The sequence below is a fragment of the Helianthus annuus genome, chromosome 4 (assembly GCF_002127325.2).
Source record: "Helianthus annuus cultivar XRQ/B chromosome 4, HanXRQr2.0-SUNRISE, whole genome shotgun sequence".
NCBI classification, from domain to species: domain Eukaryota; kingdom Viridiplantae; phylum Streptophyta; class Magnoliopsida; order Asterales; family Asteraceae; genus Helianthus; species Helianthus annuus.
Genome location: NC_035436.2, coordinates 129,853,292 through 129,876,394, shown reverse-complemented (window position 1 = coordinate 129,876,394; position 23,103 = coordinate 129,853,292). Strand labels below are relative to the sequence as shown.

The 23,103-nt window shown below is 41.0% G+C and overlaps 2 protein-coding genes across 2 annotated transcripts; one reads left to right on the top strand and one right to left on the bottom strand.

Annotated features, from left to right (window-relative positions):
- Nucleotides 1-5,627: 5,627 nt before the first annotated feature.
- On the bottom strand, nucleotides 5,628-8,174 carry LOC110936841 (ethylene-responsive transcription factor 5). Its single transcript, XM_022179249.2, has one exon. It carries the CDS (start codon nucleotides 6,515-6,517, stop codon nucleotides 5,858-5,860), a length of 660 nt encoding a protein of 219 aa, XP_022034941.1. The 5' UTR covers nucleotides 6,518-8,174; the 3' UTR covers nucleotides 5,628-5,857.
- A 7,379-nt stretch (nucleotides 8,175-15,553) lies between these two features.
- Nucleotides 15,554-22,563, top strand: LOC118491375. The gene is made up of 3 exons (XM_035989122.1): nucleotides 15,554-21,551; nucleotides 21,621-21,923; nucleotides 21,993-22,563. The coding sequence occupies exons 1-3, from the start codon at nucleotides 20,718-20,720 to the stop codon at nucleotides 22,377-22,379; spliced, it is 1,524 nt and encodes a 507-aa protein (XP_035845015.1). The 5' UTR covers nucleotides 15,554-20,717; the 3' UTR covers nucleotides 22,380-22,563.
- The last annotated feature ends 540 nt before the right edge of the window (nucleotides 22,564-23,103 follow it).

The window sequence follows — 23,103 nt, the reverse complement described above, 5'->3', positions numbered from 1 at the left end:
AGTTACATCCTTACGAAATGTGTTACATTCTTACGAAATTACATCCGCACGAATGTGTTACATCCTTACAAAATTACATCCGCACGGATGTGTTACATTCGTACGAACCTCCATCGTCCTCTCCAAAGTCATGTGTTCGTATCTCAACTATACAATATTCAACACACGCTCTATCTAGTATATTCGCATAGTGGTGGATATACATAATATGCGCCAACAAATTCCCCCTTGGCCATCGCTGTCGAATCTTGATCTTCAAATATGAGAGCCGTGTTTGAATATTCAGCAACATCAATCAAGCATTTGATATCTTCAGATAATTCCCCTTTAATTGATGATTCAGATTTGCATTGATGGTTCGACGCTAATCTTGCTAACCGGCTTGTATGAAGACTCGAGACTCAACCCTAAGACATCAATCTGACCATGATATGTAGAATCTAAACTTCCTATGATCATGAACTAACCAAACCAGATCCTATGCATCCCCAGACAATCTGAAGTCGGAACCAACCGAATACTGTTGCACGTCTGAATTTCAAAAATTCCGGAATTTCAGTATATTTTGATTAGATATTTATTCCCCCTCATTTTTGCAAATTCTGACCTCTCTAAACTCATCACTGAATTTCCCCCTTAAAATAGGCAAATTCAGGTTTCTTACGGATTTAACAATTTTGGCCCATTAATAGTCACTTCACCAGATGATACTCCTTATGAATAGGTCTCCGTGACTACCCCACTGTCTATCAACATTCTGTCGGTGAATTCATCAAACAGTCTCTTTCGTGCGTGAGAGTCCTCGAGCGAATGACTCTTCGTGAGGATGACTCATCCGAGAGGACGAGTCTTTCGTGAGGACGAGCCATTCGTGAGGACGTAACATGTTCATGAGGACGTAACACGTTCGTGCGAATGTGCTACATCCATACGAAACTCACTTTTCACATTTTTCGATCTAAAATATTTAGTTCTTCGAATTTGATGGTGATTCTTCCACAAACTAGGTCAAAATTCATTATTGATCAATCATGTGGTTTCAGTTTTACTTTTTGTCCGTGAATTGACCGTTAATTTGATGTTTTTTTGTCTAAAAACCCATAAATCTTGAGCGTAGGTGATTCAATCAACTGTTAGATCGATTGAATCGGTACCGTAGCTCTAATACCAATTAAGAGTTCAGGATTTAGCGGGTTTATACAGAAGTTTGGATAGGATAAAGCTATTTCGGTAGAAGTCTCGTAAGAATAGTCGTAAGTAGAAAACTTCCATTAATATAGAAAGAGCATACATTGTTGACCGGCTGGAGAGATCTCCAGCCAAACTCCCAAAAGTTAACAACTAACGAACACACAACACTATATATACATGTGAGATTGGGACGGACGAGTACTTCCGTCCGGATGTGCTTGTCGGTGCGGATAGTTACATTTGCACGAATGTGTTACATCCTTACGAAATTAAATCTATACGGATGTGTTACATCCGTACGAACCTATCTCGTCCTCTCCAAAGTCATGTGTTCATATCTCAACTATACACTATTTAACACACGATCTATCTAGTCTATTCGCACAGTGACATCCATACATAATATGCACCAACACCGAACACCACTTCTTCTTAAGGTTCTAAACCGGTCCGCAACTTCGATCCGAACAAAATGACGTACAACCAACTTCTTGCGAACCTACCTTTTATGTAGTTTTTAAATTTAAATTATTTTATCTTTTTTTATTTAATTTACGTAATCTTTTTTTATTTAATTTATGTAATCTTTTTTTTATTTACATTATGTAATCTTTTTTTATTGTTTTTAATTATTATATAGGCATTAAAAAAGGGGGAATTGGCCTGTAATAATCCCACTTAGACCTTATTGGCCATTAATAATCCCACCTCAGAATATTCCCCCCACCAGTCCCACCTTTCACTTATTTTTCCTACAATGGTCCCCCGTTAAAAAAAAAACTTAACGGAGTTAAGCTTTTTTCTAAATTAAAAAATAATTTTTAGGGCTTTTGATCAGAACGATGATACGAGTCATTGATGTAAAACTTACTTCGAAATGGTGCTCCAAGTGACTTGATTTTGGTTAATTGGAAATTTAAACACCCGAATTGAAGCGTCATTTTCATCGTTTGGAGCACGTTTCGAGGCAAGTTTTACATCAATGGACTCGTATCGTCGTTCTAATCAAAAGCCCTAAATAATATGTTTGTAATTTGAAAAAAGCTTAACCCCGTTAAGTTTTTTTAACGGGGGACCATTGTAGGAAAAATAGGTGAAAGGTGGGACTGGTGGGGGGGAATATTCTGAGGTGGGATTATTAATGGCCAATAAGTTCCAGGTGGGATTATTACAGGCCAATTCCCCTTAAAAAGTTAACTACATATTTTATGATTTTAAATAATAAAAATAACAAAAATGGGTATCATGTGTCAAATAACGCCCACATTTCCATGGACCCCCCCCCCCCTCTCTGTTTTTGCACCACGCCCTGTTTCTAACGCGCGCTGATGTGTCGACCACTTGTCGAATAACGCCCACTTTTCAAACCACTCCACACCATATAGTCTTAAAACATGTTACTTTTCGACTTTCATAATAGATCAAATTAACCCACAAACAATATTTTACTCAGTTTTTTTTATGAATGAGAGATAACTAGTAAACTGCCTCGCACGTTGCCGCACCGTTCTAAAATTTTTTGGACGTCAAAACAAAAACCAACTAAAAGCGTACATCGTACATAAAAATAAGCACAAAAACGTGTTATATTTGACCCGACTCATTTCCGGAAAAATAAAATATAATTCACGTCAAAACGTAGATCAACAAAAAATGTACATAATAATAAGCATAAAAACATATTATATTTGACCCGACTAATTTCTGGGAAAAAATAACGTCGAGTCGTAAATCAACTTGATTTTATACCCACTTGTACATAAAAATAAACACGTAAAACTCGATTACAAATTCTATAGAAAGTTAGGGGTCTGTAAGTGACAATACTGAAAGTTGAGGGATAAAAGTACAAAAGGACAATACGAAAATGTGTTATTTTTTACCCAACTCATTTCTGGGAATTAAATTACATCAAAACGTAGATCAACCGTAAACGTACATAATAATAAGCATAAGAACATATTATATTTGACCTGACTAATTTCCCGGAAAAAATAACGTCGAATCGTAGATCAACTTGAATTTATACCCACTTGTAAATAAAAATAAACACGTAAAACTCTATTACAAAGTCCATAGAAAATTAAGAGATTTATAAATGTCAATACTGAAAGTTAATGGATAAAATTACAAAAAGTACAAAAGGACAATAAAAAAACCTTAAGTCACTATTCACCAACATATTATATTTGACCCGACTAGTTTTCGGGAAGAAATTACATTGAATTGTAAATCAACTTGAATTTATACTCACTTGTGTATAAAAATAAACACGTAAAACTCGATTATAAAGTCTAAAGAAAGTTAAGAGAGTAAATTGCTAAAATAGTCCCTAACGTTTGTTCACATTTGCTAGATTCATCCAAAAAAAGATTTTTTCTCATATGAACCACTGAGGTTTCAAAAAAGTTGCTAAATTCATCCAAACTTCAAGGACGGTTTTAGCAATTTAATAAAACAAACTTTTTTTGGATGGATTTAGCAAATGTGAACAAACGTGAGGGACAATTTTAGCAATTTACTCTATTTTTTTTATTTTCATCTTTTTATTATATCTCTTAATTAACATAAAATCTATTTATTTTCATCTTTTTATTAAATTTCTTATTTAACATAAAATCTACTAGTTTTTTTTTGAACGACGAATTTCTACAACAGATGATAGATTCGCACCTGCTTTTGCAGGCCCTCCACCCCACTCTGGCCAAGACTATGTTTGCTTAACCGGGCTTACGCTTCGCATCAGAGTTTGGTTTGGCGCTCCCCGACAAAATTTCCAGCCTACTGCCATATGCGAGTAGTTGCACCCTCCACAAGAGCCGAAAACTCTCTGGAGTAAATGCACTGTAATAGAAAACTCGGGTGTATTCCGCGGGTTTCGAACCTTTGGCCAGGCCTTCACCCAGTATTTTTTTGTTCATTTATAAAATAAAATACACGTTCTTGCAAAACAGGTAACAAATTAAACCGTTGAAAACATTTTGTCGTATAATTAACTTTATTAAAGGATTAGTAATGAGTAAAATGTTTACATTTTAAAAGACTTGGTTAGATGATTATAAATATAAAACCGTATTCATAATTGTAAAATATAAATGATTAATCTTTATTATGAAGTGGGTGAAGGCCTGGTCACAGGTTCGAAACCCGCAGAGCACACCCGAGTTTTCTATTACAGTGCATTTACTCTAGAGAGTTTTCGGCTCTTGTGGAGGGTGCAACTACTCGCATATGGCAGTGGGCTGGAAATTTTGTCGGGGAGCGCCAAGCCAAACTCTGATACCAAGCATGAGCCCGGTTAAGACAACATAGTCTTGGCCAGATTGGGGTGGAGGGCCTGCAAAAGCAGGTGCGAATCTATCGCCTGTTGTAGAAATTCGTCGTTCAAAGAAAAAAAAAACTAGTAGATTTTATGTTAAATAAGAAATTTAATAAAAAGATGAAAATAAATAGATTTTATGTTAATTAAGAGATATAATAAAAAGATGAAAATAAAAAAATAGAGTAAATTGCTAAAATCGTCCCTGACGTTTGTTCACATTTGCTAAATCCATCCAAAAAAAGTTTGTTTTATTAAATTGCTAAAATCGTCCCTGAAGTTTGGATGGATTTAGCAACTTTTTTGAAACCTCAGTGGTTCATATGAGAAAAAATCTTTTTTTGGATGGATCTAGCAAATGTGAACAAACGTTAGGGACTATTTTAGCAATTTACTCAAGTTAAGAAGTTTATAAGTGTTAATACTGACAGTTGAAGGAGAAAAGTATGAAAAGTACAAAAAAAAAAAAAAAAAAAAAAAAACCGGGTAAAAAAATGTTAAAATATCGACGAATCACAAGGATTGTAATCACACCTCCTATGTAACCCAATTGATGAGTTGCACTTAAAGAAGCTCTGATAAACCGATCCTAACATCAATGTGACACGCACAATAGACTATCTCACGCTTGCCGTCCGATCAAAGTGACTTGCACTTAAAAATATTATTGTGGTTACTAGTTAGTGTCATAGTTCCAAATAGCTTATGGCTTGGTGAAACTTATTATGTCGAACAATTTCTATACATTTGACAAATCACCAAGCTAATATCTGTATCTTATCTATTAGAGTATTCACATCCAATCCACTAAAAATATACATACGTTTCACAAAAAAACAACTCCTATATCAATATATTTCCACTAAAAACAAATACTTTTTCTCTCTCCTTTTCAATATATATTACATTTTTCTCTCTCTTCACTCACAACCACTTTTAATATATATTAAAAAATTATAGTGGGTGAATAGTGTCCCCTCAAATATACAGATGAACAGTAATATTTTCTCTCCCCTCCACTCATAACCATTTTTTATACTCTTTACATTTTAAAAACCCCACACACTACATATGATGGACTGGATGGGAATGCTCTTACAATTCATCACCAAATCTATACTTATACTTTAGTCTCACCAAATTTATTTAACAACAATACAAAATACTTAGAAATTACAATAACGAACCCACTACAAACAATGATATAATGAGCTTTGTCCTTTTTAGTAGAAACTACACTAACTACCCTAGTAAACGAACAAAGTGAAATGACTGAAATCCAAAATCATAAAAATAATCAATAAATAAAATGAATTTAGTAACCAAACACCGTTAGAAGCCCTTTATCTAACCAACTATACACCCAGACGAAAACTTCATATCAGGATAAGGTGATAACGGCGGCACCTCAAATATCCCTTTCCCGTTACCCTCACCAAAATCCCAAACAGCCGTCCAACTAGACGGTGTTAACGGCACAACACCACCCCCATCCGTTGTCTTAACGACGTCACACACCTTGGTTTCCGGCTCAACTTTCGGTTGTTTCCAGGGTTCAACATCTAGTTCCGTCTCTCTAACAACCCTTTTCCGCCCACTACTCTTCACCTCCACCAGCGAACACCCAATTTCCAACGGGAAATTTAATATCGCCTTATTACCACGAAGCTTAAACGCTGCACGGTCGTACGCCTTAGCTGCTTGTACGGCCGTGTCAAACGTCCCCAACCAAACCCGTGTTCCTTTTTTATTCGGGTCACGGATTTCGGCTGCGAACTTTCCCCACGGCCGTTGTCTTACTCCTCTATAATGTATTCTTTCCGCCACTAAGGGAATTGAGATGTTTATAGCGGGTTTTCGTTCTTTTAAAGTATTACGGTAATTAGTTTCAACGTTACCATTAGTTGATGGTGAAGTTTGAGGGTAGGTTTGAAAGAAGGATGCGTCGTCGATGAGGAGGTGTTGGCGGATGAGGTCTAGAGTTGAGGATTCTTGTTCGGAAGCCATTGATGATGATAAATGGAATTGAGTTGTTGAATTTGAAGTGGAAAAATGAGGAGTGATATGAAAAGATTTATAGGGGTGAATTTGAAGGTAAAAGGTGGGCGCGAGGGTGGTTCGAGGAGGAAGGAAGGAAGGAAGTAGCCAAATGAGTTTGGTTTTATCGATGGTTTGTCTTTTTATCACACTTGCTTTGTTACCCCCACCATGCAACTTGATTTCTTAAACTTGTGAAAGGGGTGGGTTACTTGTTTAGGCGGGGTAATAAGTCTTAACGGGTTTGTTTGGGTTAGAACATGTCATATTTAAAAAAAAACGTTATTTGTGAATTTTTAAAATAACGGGTAGAGGTCCGTTTTAGAAAATATTGCTTTTTTTATCCGGTTTTCATGGCTCTTTTCCTCTTAGTTAGGGATATCCAAAGTCGGTTCAGTTATGAAGGCTTAACCTTAACAATAACAATAACCGAAATTTGGTTTTGGAGAATTACTTAACCATAACTATAACCAATGGTCAGTTAAGCATGATTCCGTTAACCGTTGGTTATAAACCAGTTTTAGTTATTTTTGGTTGATTGTCCAATGTATTTTTGTTCTTATTTTTATTTTTTTTGCTTTGTTTAAACTGAAAATGGTTTGATTATGATGTTCTATACTAGGTTATACATGGTAAAATGCATGGTTCATGTGAGTTCATAATCGAAAACATCTTATTGAAAAATGAAGAACAAATCAATAAATTTACAAAGTATGACACGAACTACAAAACCCGAACGATCCCTGTTAGTTTCTAGAAACACAAAATATGATTTATAAATAAACAACAACAATAGTTAAGACTCCATAACCTAATTACCAGTGGCGGAACCAGAACGATTTAGTTAGGGGGTCATCATAAGCTTATATTCTATACTGGTTCAAATTAGGGGGTCCATCTCTATGATTGTTCTTCAAAAACTCAAATTTTATAAATAAAAATTCTAAAAGTTCCGGTGACCGGAGGGTCAACGGACCCTCTTGACCCCCCTCTGGTTCCGCCCCTGCTAATTACCAAGTAACAACAAATATTGCAAGCTATTAAAATATAAAAATTTAATGTTCACCAACTTGAATTATATATTTTAGAAATTATGTTCATTTCCGGTGAAGATTGTTTAACCATAACTAATGGGTTTGGTCAATTTTCAGTTAATTTTTTCGGTTAACAATTAAGTTTTCGGTTATGCTTTGGTTTTTGCACACCCCTACTTTTTTTTGAACGACAAATTTGGATCACTAACGGACCATTAGAGTATTATCGTGCCACCAGCTTAACCACCCGATCATACCCATCTCCAGATGTTCCTAAATTTATTCTAGTTATTCCTTTAATCCCCTGACGGACCATCCAAATCCGGCCGGTCAAAGTTGCGACTTGGTTAAGAAAGAAGGGAGCTACTACGAATAACTTGACTCGTTACCTATTAATTGGGTCCGCCCATAGATTCGCATGTAAACAAAAAGAGCCAAGTTGCTGATGGATTTCCGTGGTATATATTTTAGTTTTATTTTATGAACCCGGTTCATATTAAATATGTGTTTATTTTGTCACAAGGATTTAGTCAAAACATTTTGACAAAAGAGTGCATGTAGAATAGGTTATTCAAAATAAACTTTAACTAGAAAAAAAAGTATACACATTTTTGGCAACGGAAGCGTATGTAACAAAACTAATATAAACACTTTTATACCAAGGATTACCCGTGATGGAACAAGGTCACCAACATGCAAACACGAAATAGAACATCAACCATAGGGGGTTTAGATATACCTTCGGTTAGTAAATAACCGGTTGAGACACCGAGGTTCAACGAACGAATGCTAGTTACACGAACGAGAGATACGCGAATGTGAGCCGGGTCTCGGCGGTGGTGGCCGGCGGCGGGCGGCGGCGACCGGCGGAGAGCGACGGCGGCGAGGTGGACCGGCGAGGCGGCGGCGGACTACCGAGGCGGTGGGGACCGGTTGTGGGTGTGTGAGTTGAGAGAGTTTTGCAACCTTGTGTGTGTTACTCTTCTCAAAACAAGACCCATATTTATAGGCCATGGACAACTTGTATGCTTGCCAAGTGTAAGACATGCAAAATTGCATGTGTTTTGATTGGCCACAAGTTAGGTGGATGACAAGTGGTGAAAAGATTCCTTGCATGTAATTCCATTGGCTGAAATCTAGGTGCTTGCCAAATGGCGATACAAGAGAATTCTTGTCCCACCCGATTTACGAACCCGTCTCTCAGTTCAATACACGCGTATCGTTCGTAGTTACCAGTTAAATCAGTTAAGTGGATTTTAGTTCGTTGACCACGGTGTAACTCTTACGGGTCAAGACCCGGTCGGCAGCGTTGACTTATCGAACCGGACATAAATATCCAACAGCTCCCACTTGGACGGTCTCTGATAAGATCTCAACGCAGACAGCCAGCGGTGCTCTAGCTACACATGGCTGCCCCCAACAGGTCATGACACTTTAAAGTCACTAACCAATGTATCTTCCCTTTAGCAATGGCTTGCTACTTGAAGACAATAGACTTATGGCAATCGTTGTCATCTATCCCTTCTGTAAAAGACATCAATTGAACCATGAGACATGGATCAGATTCAATCTCATATGGCGTTCAATCATTATCGTTCTCGTTCAAGAATCAAAGTGGTCCAATCAAACACACAGTAAGTTTGGGTAAGGCCTTACACTTCACCAGTTTGAATCAACGAGGGCGCCCAGATGTCTAACTGTTACATATAATGTAAGAGTACAGAATCCCATCTTGACCACATACAACTCCCACTGAACTTCAGAACCACTCCCAACCAATGCCTTTATGACTGGCAGTTACGCGACAGCGATTGACACTGATCAAAGAATAGTCTTTAGTAAACGGAAGTTCTAGTATGTATCTCAGGTCAGAGGATACTAAATGAGTATGCCCAAATCAAAACATCTTATGACTAAGATCCATGAAGATGATTTGATGCGAGTTACATCCAGCATCATTCATAATGAAGCCTGTGAATTTGGAAGTCAATTCCTTGAGTCCAAAATCAGAATAATCTTAATTCAGAGTCGTTCCCACGAGTCTGATCGACTACGGATAATTTAGAATACAAGATTCACGGATTAAACGTATCAAAATCGAACACAGTTGTAGGATTCAAGAATTGCATTTAACTAGTAAATCAAAATGAATACAGGAATACAACTGTTTGATGTTCGTACATCCAAATACTAAATCAAAACATTTCACTAGCTAATCTAAGCCCAATAGCATCCATATGACGGTCATGTTTCTCTTGAGTCATTGGCTTAGTAAATGGGTCAGCTAAGTTTTGATCTGTGTCAATTTTGCTTATAACGATGTCTCCACGTTCCACAATCTCACGTATGTAGTGAAATTTTCTCAAAATGTGCTTGGCTTTGTGATGTGATCTAGGCTCCTTGGCTTGAGCAATAGCACCTGTGTTATCACAAAATATCTGGATGGGTTTCATGATACTTGGAACCACATCGAGATCGGTTATGAACTTCTTCATCCAAGCAGCTTCCTTTGCGGCATCTGATGCGACAATGTACTCAGATTCCGTGGTAGAATCAGCTACAACACTCTGCTTGGAGCTTTTCCATGAGACAGCTCCTCCGTTGAGAGTGAACACGAAACCCGTTTGTGAGCGAGAGGTATCTCGATCAGTTTGAAAACTAGCATCAGTGTAACATTTTACAGTGAGCTCCTCATTGACTCCTCCAAATATCAAGAACATATCTTTTGTCCTTCTCAAGTACTTAAGGATGTTCTTAACTGCAGTCCAGTGGGCAACCCCAGGGTTCTGCTGGTAACGGCTGGTCATGCTCAAAGCATACGAGACGTCTGGTCGAGTACATACCATAGCATACATGATAGAACCAATTGCTGAAGCATATGGAACTCCTTCCATTTGCTTTATCTCTCGGTCCTCAGAGGGAGCTTGCGATTTGTCCAAGACGGTTCCTTTAGTCATTGGAACACCTCCTTTCTTGGAGTTTTCCATCTTGAAGCGTCTCATTACTTGATCTATGTATGTGCTCTGAGTTAGCCCAAGAAGTCGCTTAGATCTATTCCTATAGATCTTGATTCCTAGAATGTAAGCAGCTTCTCCAAGATCCTTCATTGCAAAGCAAGATCCCAACCAACGTTTAATTTCCTTAAGCATGGGGATGTTGTTTCCAATGATCAATATATCATCCACATACAAGATAAGAAATGATATAGCACTCCCACTAGCCTTTCTGTAAACACAAGGTTCATCTTCGTTCTTGACAAAGCCAAACTCTTTGACTTTCTGGTCAAAACGAAGATTCCAGCTCCGAGATGCTTGCTTGAGTCCATAAATGGATTTGTTTAGCTTGCATACCCTATTAGGATATTTTGGATCGATAAAACCGTCAGGTTGAACCATATAAACATCTTCGGAAAGATGTCCATTAAGAAAGGCGGTCTTAACATCCATTTGCCAAATTTCGTAATCATAGTACGCAGCTATGGCAAGTAATATCCTGATCGATTTGATCATAGCAACGGGTGAGAAGGTTTCATCATAGTCAATACCTTGAGTTTGAGTGAAACCTTTCGCTACTAGCCGTGCTTTATAGGTTTGTATATTTCCATGCATGTCAGTTTTTCTCTTGAAAACCCATTTGCTCCCTACTGCCCGAGATTCGGGGGGTAGCTCAACCAAGTCCCAGACTTGATTGTCACGCATGGATTGCATCTCGGCTTTCATGGCCTCTAGCCATTTCGCAGAATCTGGATTAGAAATAGCAGATTTGTAACTAGTAGGCTCGTCATCAGACTCGGCTACTGTCAGGACTTCAGAACCCTCAACATGCCAAAGGTATCTATCGGGTTCTTTACGAGTCCTGATGCTCCTGCGAAGGCTTGTGTTCGGGTCTGATTCGGTATCAACAATTTGTTGTGGTTTAGACGTTCCGACCTCGTCAACGGTTGCTTGTAGTCCTTGGACTTCTTCAAGATCTACTAAGTTACTTCCAGTTCCTCGACTAAGAAGTTCATCTTCAAGGAACCTTTTAGCCTTCCTTTTGATGGAAATCGTATTTGCATCAGGATGGTAGAAGTAATAACCGCATTGGTTATAGTATCCGACGAAAACAACCTTTTCGCCTCGAGGGTCGAGCTTGTCATCAGACTCACTTGTGATGTAAGCATCACACCCCCATACTCTTAGGTAACTCAAATTCGGCTTATGCCCATGCCATATCTCATATGGAGTTTTGTTTACCTTTTTGGTCGGCGCTAGATTTACGAGTCGAGCAGCAGTCATAAGAGCAAAACCCCAAAAGGAGTGAGGTAGATTTGTTCTACACATCATCGATCGAATCATATTTAGTAAGGTTCGATTTCTCCTTTCACACACGCCATTAAGTTGGGGTGTGCCTGGTGGAGTGGGTTGTGAAACTATTCCACGTTCCTTTAGATGATCGAGAAATTCCAAGCTGAGGTATTCACCGCCTCGATCTGAGCGAAGCATTTTAATCTTTCTATTAAGTTGGTTTTCAACTTCGTTTTGAAACTCTTTGAACTTTTCAAAAGTTTCATGCTTATGCTTCATGAGATAGACATAAGCATATCGACTATAGTCATCGATGAACGTAACGAAGTATCTCTCGTGATTCCTAGTCATGGTTCTAAAAGGACCACATACATCTGAGTGTATGAGTCCTAGTAGATCGCTAGCTCGTTCACCAACATGGGTGAAGGGATCCTTGGTGAGTTTGCCAGCTAAGCAAGACTCGCAATCATCAAATGAGTCCGTTCCAGTGGATTCAAGAATCCCCTCAGATTGGAGCCATTTTACGCGTGCCTTGCTTATATGGCCAAGTCTACAATGCCATAGGAATGAATCACTAGTACCATTTTTCTGACATTTAGAAAGGTGATATATGTTACTGCTAGGCTGAACATTAATTTCATAGATACCGTTTCGAGGTTTAGCCTCAAAATAGTAAATACCATTTAGATAAGCAGAAATAGCAATACCATTAAAAACATATCTAAATCCTTGTTCATAAAGCAACGAAACTGAAATGATGTTTCTGGTTAAACCAGGTACATAAAGACAATTGTTCAAAACAACGATAAGACCAGAAGGACATGTAAGATTAAATGTGCCAGTTGCCAGAACTGGGACTCTTTTCCCATCGCCAACAATGAGCTCCATGTCTCCCGGCTTCAGTTTCTTCCACTTCTCAGGCTCCTGCAAGACATTAATGATGTGATAACCACACCCGGTATCAAATACCCATGTGTTGCTTGAAACAGTGAAAAGTTCGATAACATATATTAGAATACCTGAAGAAGTGCCTTCTCCATTAGCCTTCTTCACTTTGAGCTTGGCAAGATACTCGGGGCAGTTACGTTTCCAGTGCCCCATCTTGTTACACTCATAGCATTGCCGCTCTTCTGGAAGAGGGGCTTTCACAGCTTGCTTGCTCTTGTTGGTGGCAGGTTTGGCAGCAACAGGAGCCTTTCCTTTGTTTTTGCTGTTATAACTTTTCTTCTTTGTTTTGGGCTTTTTAACACCACCAGATCGAACCATTAACACTTGGCTTACTTTGTTGGAAATGTTCATCTCTGCCGTTTTGAGCATCCCGTGTAGCTCTGGCACTGTCTTTACCCAGTCATTCATGTTAAAGTTCATAACAAATTGATCATAGTGACTGGAAAGAGAGTTGAGAATGAAGTCAACAGCCATCTCATCTTGGAGAGGATAACCAAGTTTGTTCAGTTGGTCGATGTAGCCTTTCATCTTGAGGACATGAGCACTAACTGAGGAACCCTCTTGCATTTTACAGCTTATGAGCTGTTTCATGGTGTCATAGCGTTCCTGACGGGCTTGTTTCTGAAACATGCCCTTGAGTTGTTCAATCATGTCGAAGGCATTCATGTCTTCCATATTCTTCTGAAGATCTGGAGACATGGTGGCTTGCATGAGGCAAGCAACTTCCATGGCATCTTCTTTATGTTTGTCGAAAGCCTTCTTCGCAACCACAGTGTTGTTTTCGGGTGCGGTTGGGATCGGGGTTTCCAAAACATAAAGCCTTTTTGCCATCTTGAGAACGATTCTCAAGTTGCGGTGCCACTCAAGAAAATTGGTGTTGTTCAGCTTGTCTTTCTCAAGTATGGACTTGAGAGCAAAAGAGGAGTTGTTTTCAGATGACATCTGTTAAGCAAAAATTATTTAATTAGTATTTTCAATGTATTTCCTTATTTAGTGAGGTGAGACGATAAGGAGCGAGAATCCGGTTAGAAGCTCTTTCTAAAGGCAGCTGGGGCATGCAACATTAGCAAGAGGTTCAAGCGGACTGACAACGATTGTCAATTGTGAGAAAAGCACAACTCCCGGGGTTTATGAGGCTGCGAGGACAATCTTTTGTCCTTGCATTGATACGTTTGGCCTCATCTATGCCACTTTTGTTCTCGAGACGGCTGGGGCACGCAACACGAGAAGAAAAGTAATAGTCGTCCTAAAACGGTCACATGTGGAAGGGCCGGATGTGTCGACGGAACCCTTGCACCTTGGAAGGATAAACTAGACACCAAGTGTCGTGCTGTGGCTCCAACACTGATGGTTCGCATTATGCCCCAAGTGTTACTAGTAGTAGGATGGCATAGACTATTGATTTTAATTTTTACCAAATAGGGTCGTTATAGTCGGTTTTAATCTAAATATTATATTTGCGACATAACCAAAAAGACCCTTTCACCTCTCGGGACAATTAGTTTTAGATAACCTATAAAACTAAGTTTGTCGCGACTTGGGATAACCAATTAAAGTTAATAGTGAAAACTATTAAGTTTATGAGTTTTAAAGATGTGAAAAAAAAACATGTTATAAAACTCTAGTGGTTATAAAAAAATATCCAAGTTGATAGAACTTGCTTTTTCCGATTTCTTTTAAAAAACTTTTAAGAATACATTTTGGTATTAAGTTGAAGTGTGATAACATTTATCAAAAGGCAACCATAATAGCAAAAATGAATATGTAAATCATATGGGCATGATTATGATCTTGCTAGAGCCAATTAGCAAGATCAAAGGGGTCACGGTCACAAAACACAAAACAACCACAAGGATGGACTTGAGTGCATCTTGTTGTCTTGAGCGACTCCCACTAACTCCAAGACTCCTCTTGGCATTCGGTCTTGCTTCGGGTCTTCGGTTCAACAATATTTAACAAGTAAATATAACAAAGACAAAGAGCCTTATCTATTACAACTTTGAACCACAAAGCGGGCCAAAACCATAAACTAATCTATTACAACTTTGAGCCGCAAAACGGGCCAAAACCATGAACAAAACCAAATATAAACACAACCACAAGGTCGGGCCCGATTTACATATTCAACACAACCAAAAAAAAATTTGGGCAATTTTGGTCAACAAAAAAAAACTAAAATATGACCAAAAATTATATATAGCCCAAAGATAAAAAATAAATCAAAAACTTTAGACTTTTAAAGTTTGTGATTTATTATTCCGGTAAAAAAAAGACCGGTTTCGATTTGCATGTGGTGAGCATCGGCTCTGATACCACTGATGGATTTTCGTGGTATATATTTTAGTTTTATTTTATGAACCCGGTTCATATTAAATATGTGTTTATTTTGTCACAAGGATTTAGTCAAAACATTTTGACAAAAGAGTGCATGTAGAATAGGTTATTCAAAATAAACTTTAACTAGAAAAAAAAGTATACACATTTTTGGCAACGGAAGCGTATGTAACAAAACTAATATAAACACTTTTATACCAAGGATTACCCGTGATGGAACAAGGTCACCAACATGCAAACACGAAATAGAACATCAACCATAGGGGGTTTAGATATACCTTCGGTTAGTAAATAACCGGTTGAGACACCGAGGTTCAACGAACGAATGCTAGTTACACGAACGAGAGATACGCGAATGTGAGCCGGGTCTCGGCGGTGGTGGCCGGCGGCGGGCGGCGGCGACCGGCGGAGAGTGACGGCGGCGAGGTGGACCGGCGAGGCGGCGGCGGACTACCGAGGCGGTGGGGACCGGTTGTGGGTGTGTGAGTTGAGAGAGTTTTGCAACCTTGTGTGTGTTACTCTTCTCAAAACAAGACCCATATTTATAGGCCATGGACAACTTGTATGCTTGCCAAGTGTAAGACATGCAAAATTGCATGTGTTTTGATTGGCCACAAGTTAGGTGGATGACAAGTGGTGAAAAGATTCCTTGCATGTAATTCCATTGGCTGAAATCTAGGTGCTTGCCAAATGGCGATACAAGAGAATTCTTGTCCCACCCGATTTACGAACCCGTCTCTCAGTTCAATACACGCGTATCGTTCGTAGTTACCAGTTAAATCAGTTAAGTGGATTTTAGTTCGTTGACCACGGTGTAACTCTTACGGGTCAAGACCCGGTCGGCAGCGTTGACTTATCGAACCGGACATAAATATCCAACAGTTGCAAGACAAGTTGTTCTCCAAGGTCCCATTAATTTCATCTATTCATTTCAAGACTATTCTAGATATTAATGTCGTATTCAAGTTTATGTTTATATGCATTAATCAAAATTTACCAACACTTCACCCGTCACAACAACACATTCCAAATCCTTCACATCTCGATCTCCATCTCCATCCTCAAATCTCAACAAATCTGAACCGTCAATTGAAAATATCGGATCTGATACATCATCATCAGCATCTCCGATGCCGGAATTTCCGTGATTCCGATCCGATTCAGTGGCTGTGGAGGGGCAAGGAAGGAGGCGACGCCAAGGGGGGGGATATTCCACGGTCCTCCCAACCGCCGAGGTGATCCCACCTCGCAGACCGCCACCCAGCAAGCCTGAGTCTGGGGGTAAATCCGCTACCGTAGGGGCATTGGGAACGAGCAAGACTCGAACCCGCCACCTCCGGGTTAGAATGCGGGCTGGTGGCCATTGGGCTGACACCTTGAGGCATTGGGAACGAGCAAGACTCGAACCCGCCACCTCGCTACCGTAGGCGACGCCAAGGGAGGACCCAATGCTTTAGCAGCCATAGCACGGGCTACAACTCAAGTGCGTATTAATAGTGTATTTTTTTTAATTTTTTTTCCGGTTTTATACCAAAGATACCCCTAAAATAATACAAGGATACCCCTAACAAATCCAAACTTGTAGAATAAGGGAGCCCGATTGAAACAGTGGCCCAATTGCCCAAATTATTAATAATATGATTGAAATTGTGGCCCAAATAGTTAGGTATTTGTTTTACATGATTTATTTATCGTCGTTTTTTTATATTGTATAATTGCACGGTAAAAAAAAATTGGGATACCCCTTATTTAATGGGCTAGTTCCCCCACTGGGCGACGCCCTAGATTTGGCGGGAGAGGGATTTGGTAAACTCAAAAAGGTCTTCTTGAACTCCTGATGTTAGGGTTTCAGAGTTTCATTGTTGATTGTTTTGTCTTCTCCTGATTGTTTTAGACAAAAAAAAATTATGGTTCAAGTTCTGCATTTCTTCCTCTTATAGAAATACCAATAATACATTTGTCTTAAATAAACCTAACTGAGTAATTTAACTCAGTTTGGTGTAAAGGACTTAAAGTGATATAAAACATGTGTTTTTAGACATAAAATGAAATTAAAACTTTTAAAAGACATGTTTTAAAATTCAGATAATACATAAAAGACAAAAAGTGAAATTTACTCTAAAGTTAACTGTTTGTAAACAAAGCTCTTAAAAATCATCCATCAAGACGATTTAAATGAATGAAAATTCCGATTTTGAAGAAACACGGAACTAATTATGAGGCTAATCAGTTGGGTTTATGTTTCTACCATGATGGTTAATATTCGAATGCTTCTCTGAGCTTCGTCTTGAATGCCTAATCCTGCAAAACAGAACATCGTTACTCGTTAAGAGGGGAATATGGGGGTTTCCCTCTTAACCGGGCTCCGGCGTGAGAATAAGCGACTGCTTTGGGGAGGATAATTAAGTATTAAGAGTGAGAGTAGAGGGAATGGAATGTTTGACCTGTGAATTGAGTTCTCTATTTATAGCCGGAGAGGTGTAAGAGGATATGGGTTGATGGGCATTGGGCCGAAAGGCGACAACATAGTGGATATGCTCTTTGTCTCACTGGTATCGACCGTTAGTGGCTTCTAGAAGTTTTCCGGCGCTGGCGCGCCTTGAATGGAGCCACGTATCACTGTTGTCGGCCTTGCTGTCCTTCTGCCATCAGCAGACAAGTGGAGATCGTGGGACAGATGTCTCTGTCCTCTGATTGGTGCCACATAGGCGTCCTTATGTACTTTTTGTCCTTTGCACCTCAGACGATCGTGGCGCACGATTGAACAAAGCCTGCAGGATGCTCATTGGCTCCTTTTTCCTACCACTTGTACCTTTTGTACCTTCCTACTCTGGTCTCGCGCCGCAACCTTTATGTGATTGATGTTGGGCATGAAATCAGGTTGCGCGGTTTTACAGGTAGTGAAGGTTCTTATCAGATTGCTAAGTGTCGAAATTGCAGTTCTCTTCTGGATTGGGCCTCGCGCCTCTTCATGGGAAGTGGTGGGACTCGCGCGAGGTTGCCAGTAAGAGAATTGCTGAATAAGGAGTATGGCCTCGCGCGCGGCCTTGAAGAAGGTTTGCGCGGCTTTTTTGGGGCCATGCCCCTTCAAGTCCCCCCAGTCCAGTGTTGCACCATGCGCAAGGCAAGTGGTTGGAGCTCTGGACTTAGAAAAAGAAAATTGCAAAGGCTGCTCATTTTTTGTTTGTAGGCGCGCGCGTATAGGTGTTGTTAACTGATGTTTTGTCTTTTAGAGATGATAGCGCGCGGATATCCTGGGTACCAGGTATATTGTGCGCCCCTTGGTAACTTCTTTGTTAAGCGTTTAGGAATTTGGGCGGGAAATTCCTCGAAATTTGAATTCTGACGGTTTGGTGAGATTGTCTCTAACTGTGACGTTTGAGTTGACTCCTGGCACGGATGTCATCATGCTAGCTCTGACGGTTCCACTTTCCGTCAGGAGAGTGAGGCCCACGCGCGCGTGGTAACCGTCACCCCGGGTTTTACGCATTACGTGGCGTCCTCTCGTTGGCCACGTGAACGGCAGATGCGGCACGTTTACCCATCGCATTAAATGCGATGGGTATATATATTCGACGAGGTAAGAAGGGCTTACTCGTCTTATATTCTTTCTACCCTTTTCTCTATAATCATCTTCATCAAATCTTCAAACTTTTATCGCAGTTCTTCAAGTTCTCCTTCATATCTTCAAGTTTGGTCTTGAATATTCAAAGTTTATCCAAGAACGCCGATGGCTGAAGAACATATTGAAGATAATCCCGGAGAGGAGGGACCTGTCCCGGTTCTCCGGTGGGATTTAGGATTGTTTGAGCAGATCGTACGGAGCTTCCGGTTTCCACCGGAATGGGATGCTAGATACCCTGGGCAGAATCAAACGGCCGCCGATGCGCCGCCGGGCTATATTACTTTATTTGAAGATTTCTTCCTCCAGGGGAATTTCCGGCTGCCGGCGACATACTTTATGGCTCATATTCTGCATTTTTATGGGTTTCACATTTCTCAGATGAGCCCTCCTGGGATGGTTAGGGTTCAACACTTCGACTTCCTGTGTCGAGCCCATGGTATTGAACCTACTGTGGAGAAGTTTCGTGCATTTTATCAGCTCATCAGGAATATGGGCTTCTTCTCTTTTGCTAGTCGTGGCGCTGCGAGGAAGATATTGCTAAACCCTCCTAAAAGTTTCCATGACTGGAAACCCAAATTTTTCTTCATTCGTGAGGAGGTGCTCCCGATCGCTATGCCCTTCCAGGACTGGTCTGAACCAATACTGAAAGAAGATCTTCCCATTCCCAAGCATGAAAGGCGGTATCAACAGCTTACTCCAACCCCTAACCGAGTATTTGGGGAGAATGTCCTCGTTGCTGCACGCATGAGTGACCGATGGTTGCCCGACAGCGAGGAAGTTCCCATCTTGATGATTGACGATCGAGGTTAATAATTTCCTTGATTTCTTTGATTTCTTGCTTTATAACTTTGTTTATTTATACGATTTGACGTGTAGAGGCGCACTTGTATCAAGCCGCTTTCTCTACCTTTAGTGGGTCTATGGGCGTGCGCCCGCTCCAGGATGGGGAGGAGTACTGGTATGAGCAAATAAAGGGAAATTTAATGTACCCAGCTGATGATGCGTTCGCCGAACTGCCTACTGCAACTGAAGGTGCGCATATACCTAACCCTCGACCCTTGCGCTCCGTGACTTCTGCTGGGGAAGAGATTGTCTATCTTTCCAGCGAGGAGTCTGTGGGATCATCGAATGGAGAGCTAAGCCCGTGGTCTCAAATCTTTGCAAGTGTGTTGCGCGACTTGGGGATAGACCCTGAAGACAAGAAGAAAAAGCCTATGAAAACGAAGAAGGTTATCACCTTGGATCCAGAGGTGACCAGCAAGGGAGCCGGTGGTAGTCGCGCAACCGATGTTGCTGCCGACAAAGGTACTCTCTGCCTTCGTCAAAGTAACCTGGAAGATTACGTTATTATCAGTGATTCATTTGAAGGTTTATCGCGTATAGGCGAGAAGAAAATTGGAGTGGGAGGCTCCAAGAGCTCAGGGAGCGCGGGTTCTCGCAACCCGGATGCTGGGACCACCCCGTCCTCTACTGCGCAGGAAGGGGGTGATGAAGAAGAAGTGCAGGAAGAGCCTGCAGTGAAGCTGATAAGGAAAAGGAGCTGGGAGGCTGCGCTTGGGGCCACTCTGTTATCGAAACCGGGCTGTGCTCCTTTGATTGGAAAGAAAAGCAACTTGCGCTCACTTTACAAATTCTCTCCTGGTTAGTATTTTGTTTCCTTGTACTTGTATTCTCCTTTCTAATATTCTATCTTTGCAGAGGCTGAAAAGAAGAAAACTGATAAGGGCATCACGATCACAGAGCCCTTGGAGCCGGCGCAGAAAAGGCCCAAGGCTACTAAGGTCACTATTAAACCGTTCACTGCTTCAAAATCTGCTGATAAGGAGAAATAGAAGGGTCCTGAGAAACCTGTTCAGGAAAAAGAGGTTGAAAGAGAGAGAGTTGCTGACAAGCCTCCTACTGGGCCTAAGGAGCCCGAGATTACTGCCCCCATTTCTACTGATATGACGCAAGGTTCGGGGCCAACTCCTGTTATTGGGCTTGACCAGCCCATCGCTGAGAAGGGGAAAAACTTGGAGGTGGAGAAACCTGTTGAGCTCTCGCCGACCGAGTTTCCTGTTCAAACCGGTCCGGCGACTAAGGAACAGACTATTTCTGCTGCTGGTGGTAGCGCTGGCTTTGCTGCTGGCCAAGCTGGTTCGGGAAAACAGGGTGGGATGCTTCACTCTCCTATCGGTCCAATGGACACTTTAGGAGATGTTTACTACAAGTCCTATACTGAGGAAAGTCGAGGGGAAGCGCTACATCAACCGCCATGGGGCCTGAAACAGAAGGATACTTTCTTGGAGTTTGCTCCCTGCCGTGATTGGCTTCTTAACTCCATTCCTCCTGGTGAGGTGAACCGTCAAAGGGAGCGAACTCACAGCGCGCTCTATCATGCGTATGTGGTTGGTGAAGCCAACACTCGCGCTGCTAACCATCAGATTGTTCGCGAGTGGCGGACTATGGTTAGGGAAAGGGAAGAGTGGGAGAAGTATCGTGAGCGGTTGCTGAAGCAAGTGAAAAGCTTTGAAAAGGCGAAGGCCGCCTTTGACGAGGAGAAGGCGAAATTTGAAACGGATAAGAAAGCTGAGGAGTGGGGTTGTGAAGGCCTTAAAGGCAAACTCCGTACCGCTGAAGAACTCCTCTCAAAGGAACGTGCCGATTGGAAGGCTATTTGCGCAAAGGATAACGAGCGCATGTATGCGGCTCGCTTCAAGATCACTGAACTTGAAGGTCAAGTTGCAGAACTGAAGAAGAAGGTGGAGAATGCGCAAGCTGTGAAGGAACAGGCTGAGGTATGTTAACTGTCCTTTCTTGCTTATGCTTTAGTTTGTAAAAAATTCTCTAAGTCTTGCTTTCTATAGGCCGAGCTTAAGGCACAAATTTCTGGCAAGGATAGAGATCTATCTGCCAAGGACGTTGAAATCGCTGAATTGAAGCGTTGTCTGCACGAGCAGATCGAGAGGAGCGAGTCCTTTGAGATTGATCTGGAAGCCGAGAAGTCAAAAGATGCCACTGCCGAGGAAGCCAAGCAAAAAGCCGAGGAGGTGCGCGCCATTAGTACCACTGCTCTCAATGTGGCGCAGAATAATTATTCTGAGGCCCAAGGCATCGTGGATACTTTGGTCGCTGAAGCTGAGTGGCTGCGCGCCCGAGGAATAGCTCTGGTATGATTTCTTCTGACTTTGGTTCAATTTATTAAAACTTGTTTGGCTTATATACTGCGTTTGTTGTAGATGGCCAACTCCGTCTTGAATGCTGGGGAGCTAGATAAAGTTGTTGCTACTTTGATAGATGCTTCGCGCGCAGTTGGTCATCGGGGTGGTTACTTGGAGTGTGCGCAACATGCTTCAGAGATGTTTGGTCAAGAATTTGACACTAACCACTGCTCGGTGACTGATCAAGCTGAGGCTGAGCTGACTCGTGCTGAACATGGTTATGATAACTTGTCTCTACCGGTGATGGACTTGGTTATTGAAGCGCTGAAGCATGACGACTGGTGTCATCGGTTAAAGACTATCCTTGATCCACCACAGATGGTTGAAGTATCTGATGAGGAGGAGTTGGCAGGCGACGATGGAGAAGGTGATGATGACGGCGGAGATGGTGATCGACCTGAGTAGGAATTGAAGGCTTTGTGTCTTGTTTTGTTTAGTTTTTGAAATGTACAATGTTGCGCGGTCGCGCTTCACCTAGATCGAATAGATGTTAGGTTTATGTAACCATTGCGCGTTGCGCGTGCTTGAATATGAAGTTTATGTTTACATTTATTCTATCTTGTTACAATTATTGCACTGTTGTTTGAAACTTTGGTTAAGTTAGCGCGAATAAATGTAAGTGTAGCTCAAGAGCTGATGATTCACTGAAGTGTTTTCGTGCTAATCAAAAGTTTAACATGCATTTGTAACTTGTGAAGTAATATGGTAATATGAAAACATATCGTATGCTTTCATTAACTTGGAAACAGGCGCTTAGGCCAATCGTACATTTTAACATAAGGCGTTTAGCCGAGATAAGAAAACAAGTAGGTGCGTGGCCCTCATCAGAGGAATGGCTCATGGCCTAAAGCAGTTACATATAACACCTGCGCAGTTGTTGCGCGTTCCATGTGCGCGGGATGATATGGCCATCCAATGTTCGCAACTTGTACGCCCTTTTTCCTAGCACTTCATGGACCAAGTATGGGCCTTCCCATTTGGGTGCTAATTTTCCAGGGCGTTCGGCGTTCGAAGCTTCGTTGTCACGGAAAACGTATTCTCCTAGAGAGAAGGTACAAATGCGGACTCTCGCATTGTAGTACCTTTCCAGTTGTGTGTTGTATTTCGCCTCCTTAATTCGTGCAATCTC